The sequence below is a fragment of the Volvox carteri genome (genome assembly GCF_000143455.1).
Source record: "Volvox carteri f. nagariensis unplaced genomic scaffold VOLCAscaffold_64, whole genome shotgun sequence".
In the NCBI taxonomy this organism is placed as follows: Eukaryota; Viridiplantae; Chlorophyta; class Chlorophyceae; order Chlamydomonadales; family Volvocaceae; genus Volvox; species Volvox carteri.
In genome coordinates, this window is record NW_003307607.1 from 167,925 (window position 1) to 172,020 (window position 4,096).

Below are 4,096 nucleotides of genomic sequence, written 5' to 3' on the forward strand. Positions count from 1 at the left end.
TACACTCTACTGCTAATACTGCTAGTGGTGGTAGTGGGAGTGGTGCTAGTGGTGCTAGTGGTGCTGATGCTGCAAGTGCTGCTGGTAGGTCGCCGGCCATACATGTACACAGACACAGATACATGCTGTGCTGTGCACGCACACGCACCTATGTGTTCCTGCGATGCGTCTGTCTACTGCTGCGATTTTGGCAACACCCTCATGTCAGCAGCGGTGGCTGCGGCGGTGGTGGGGCTTATTTCGGCGGCTGCAGCGCCTTTCGCGTAAGTCGTGACAGCAGCTCCTGGAGTAGTACCTGTGGCGGCGGCGGCAACAGATGCCTTTCGGGCAGCAACTTCAAAAGGTGAGTGGGCGCTGTCGCCTGCGTTGTACGGCAGAGTGCCGGTGGTGAAGGCGGAGGCGGAGGCGGCATCGATAGCAGATGATGCACCTGATCCCGCCGCCACCGCCGCCACCGCCGCCGCCGCGGACATCTGCGCCGCCGGCGGCGGAGTCCACAGATAAGTGCGCATAAGGCCCTTGCCTTTCACCTGCGTAACAATTTCGCAACAATGTCAATAAAACATCATCATGCATGGCAATAAGGATAAAAGAGTTCCTTGCCTGGGCCCAATGGACCCCCGCTGCACATCCGTTGGTATCATCATCACAATGGCAACAGCTTAACCACCCTGTAACAACAACACAGCGTGCACCCTCCCTGGACATAACAGTGACACGGCCTACCTGTATGCCCCCCATGTCTTGCCACCCTATGTGGTGCTTAAGCCATTGGTGACACTCTTCCGAAGCGTGGATAGCTCCAGGAATGCAAGTGCTCTCCATGCGACTCGCTGCAGAGGAAACAGCACAGCAGAGCGGGGGGCACGGCGGAGAGGGCGGGTGCGTGGGGCGGCAAGGCGGCAAGACGACAAATCGGAGGGGCCGCTAGTTGATCAATGATGACGCGCTCTTCCGGACCGGACCGGACTGGACCGTAAGGATGCAAGTGGCCCCTATAGTGGCTGAGCCATGGCGACAATGCGGGTGTAGATGTGCGGGTGTGAGGAATATTCCGGTTCGCGAGAAGGATGCGAGTGCTGCCGTATGTGTGTTCATTATGTGTTGTTTTAGGTCTGCAGATGAGCAGCAGAGAGCGTAAACTTCCCGTCCACGCACGTCTCCAGCTTCGTTACTCGCCACAGTGCCTTCATGTGGCCGCTGAAAACGTCTAGCACGTTAACGCGTAATTACCAACGATGTGTGTGCTGTACTGTACGACAGTTGCTACATTTTACTGGTTGGCTCGGTCGACTGTTTCAGCAGTTTTCGGAAGAATAAGACCGGGATCAAGAAGGGGATATAGATGTACACTATACTATAGGCCGCGTCCCGAATTTTGGGACCCCTGTCTATATTGCCCCAAACATGCAGAGGAGTAGATAGAAAGACGGATATGCTGCGCACCATTTCAGCACGTCTGCCAACGCCCCAAGCAAAGATACGTGCAGGCATGCAATCGAACACGCAAGTGTATTATACAAAAACAAGCACCCAACGAAACATCCAAACATTCTAGCAAACTTTTTTCGCTGGATTGAAGATCCTCGTGTTCATGAACGACGAGGACAAACGTGCTCAAGGTAATGCATGCCGCCGGCCCCCCGGCATGCACGTACTTGTATTGACTGTGTCTCCAAACAGACAGAACCTCGGCATGCGTGTTCCCACCACTCCGCTGACCACGGGCCCGCTGTGTATGCCCACGCGGATCTTCACGGGAGCGCCCGTGGTGGGGAGGCGGACCGAGGAGGCGGCAACCAACATAGCCTGATTGGGGGGGAGGGATTGGGGGGAGGGATTTGGGGGGAGGGATTTGGGGGAAGGGATTGGAGGGGAGGGATTGGGGGGGAGGGATTGGGGGGAAGGGATTGGAGGGAAGGGAGAGGGGTTGGGTGGGTGGGAGAGGTGGTGCGAGAGGGATGAAAGAGAGGAGAGAGGAAGGGATGAAGGGGGACGGAGGGGCCAAGCAATAGCGGATGAGAGTGTGGATGTAGGCAACGTTGCTCGGTATACGTCTATAGATCTACCTTGTGTGCACCAGTCTGCGTTAACCAGACTACTTCATTGTCAACCACTACTTCATTGTCAACCACTAGTGTCTTGCTATTAATGACTTCTAGGCCCTTTCCCGTTCTGAAGGAAGCCTCCTTCGCAGAGCTGAAAAAGAGGCATTACTACCTTGGCGAACGCGAAAACCTTCTCCGCGTGGTCCGGGTCCACAGTCCCCCCTCCCTGGACTGCCGCCATGCCGTCCTCGTCCTCGCGAATAAGGCCCCCGGCAACGACATAGCAGTCGCCGATGGTCTCAACCTATGTGTGTGTTGGGGGGTTGGGAAGGTGAATCAGCAGCAGAGGATCTTGTACGTGGCTCTCTTCTCTGCTGGGATAAGAAGTAACATGTACGGCACGGCACGGCACGCTGGAGGTGAAGACAGCACGGCATGCGTGGTGGGCGCGACAAAGGGCGCGTCGACAACGGACCATAGGGGTGATACTTTTGGCGGTGAGCTGCACATGGGACAGAAATGTATTGCATGGGCCAAAGCGACAGATATATATTGATTTGGGGGAACGGCTACCTGCCTGTTCATGCGGCTGTTGGATTTGGCGGTAAATGATTACTCAGTACTTGCATTGTGATGGGCAGCAGGTTAGTAGTTCCAATCCAGCTAGGGCCGCGCGTTCCTGAACATGTACTACTACTGCCCGGGATAGAGCTTTCCGTACCTTGAAGACGCCGTACTGATCGAGCAGCGCGTCAAAGGCGGTGAAGATGCTGTGCAGCAGTGTCATGGCTACTCGGGGGGGGTGGTTCTCATACACCGACTTGAAATCTGAACGCAAGGACAAAGTGGATGGACGGCATGGCAAGGGCGTCGTAGTCGGAACGATGGCAGGCAGGCAGGCAGGCAGGCAGGCAGGCAGGCAGGCAGGCAGGCAGGCAGGCAGGCAGGCAGGCAGGCAGGCAGGCAGGCAGGCAGGCAGGCAGGAAAGCTGTTTCCTTAATCGCAGCTTCCAACTTTTCATCAACCACCTTACCACCTAACCACCTAACCACCTGTTAGAGAGTTAGGTAGTAACCACTGGTTACAGGACGGATTCGCTCTGCCAAGGCCTGGGCTCACAAAACACCCAACAAAAGGCCACGAAAAAAGCAGGAAAACGCAAAAGACAGGAATCCTCCTAGTAAGCTTATAGGTTGACAAAAGCTTATCTGACCCAGGCTCCCTCGCGGATACAACATACTCGTTGCTTAGGAGGCCGCAACGACTGCTGTCGTGGAGTGTGCCGCTTTTGACCAACTGATGTACGGCAGGTTGGACCGGCGGTGTCTGTCCATTAGGGTATGAAACCCAAACAAGTGTCGCTCTCCTGATTAGGAAGTACTTTATGTATATAACCTTAAAATTTCTCATAAACAATTCGTTGGGTTCGATTCACGTCTCTTGTAGCATTGCGCTAACTCTACAACGCTAGTAAGGCGTTACACACCAACCAACCGGCTAACCAACATAACTACCGATCATCCGCCTCAGCGCCTCCATACGGCTTACACACCGGGGATGTCCGCAAAAAGCAGAGTGACCTGCATAAGGACAATGTGGGATATGGAGGGGGGAGGGGGACGCAGACGCAGACGCGAAATTTGGGGCGGGCGTGTGACGAGCGGGTGTCGCGGCCAGATTCAGGCGGCCCCGTATCCTACGTGCGGCCCCTGACGGGACCGTTGTGTGTGTGTAAACACATGCCGCTGACCAACGGTCAGTACAACAACATGAAATATATATACAATACATAATACGGCCAGCAGCCGCCCAAATGATAATGTACTTGCATGCGCAGCCTGGGCCCCCCGCGCGTATGTATGTCGTTACAGGGTGGTTAAGCTTCACCAGCGGCCCCCTTTCCCGAGGCAGTTCCTTGCTCTCCCCTGCTAGAGGGGCACCCTAATCCGTTCACCCCATCCGACTTCAGAACGTATTCGTTGAGTTCAGCAACTCACCACCAGCATCCAACCAAATCTAGCGGATCAACGGCGCCTCAACTTAGTTCC

General features: G+C 55.3%; 1 protein-coding gene across 1 annotated transcript; it reads right to left on the bottom strand.

Annotated features, from left to right (window-relative positions):
• Window positions 1-774: 774 nt before the first annotated feature.
• cyc39 (guanylyl and adenylyl cyclase family member) lies at window positions 775-2,352 on the bottom strand (the record flags this gene model as incomplete). Its single annotated transcript, XM_002956695.1, has 3 exons — window positions 775-833; window positions 1,659-1,809; window positions 2,263-2,352. Coding segments are annotated over 3 exons (300 nt in total), but the record flags the coding sequence as incomplete, so codon positions are not given.
• Window positions 2,353-4,096: the final 1,744 nt, after the last annotated feature.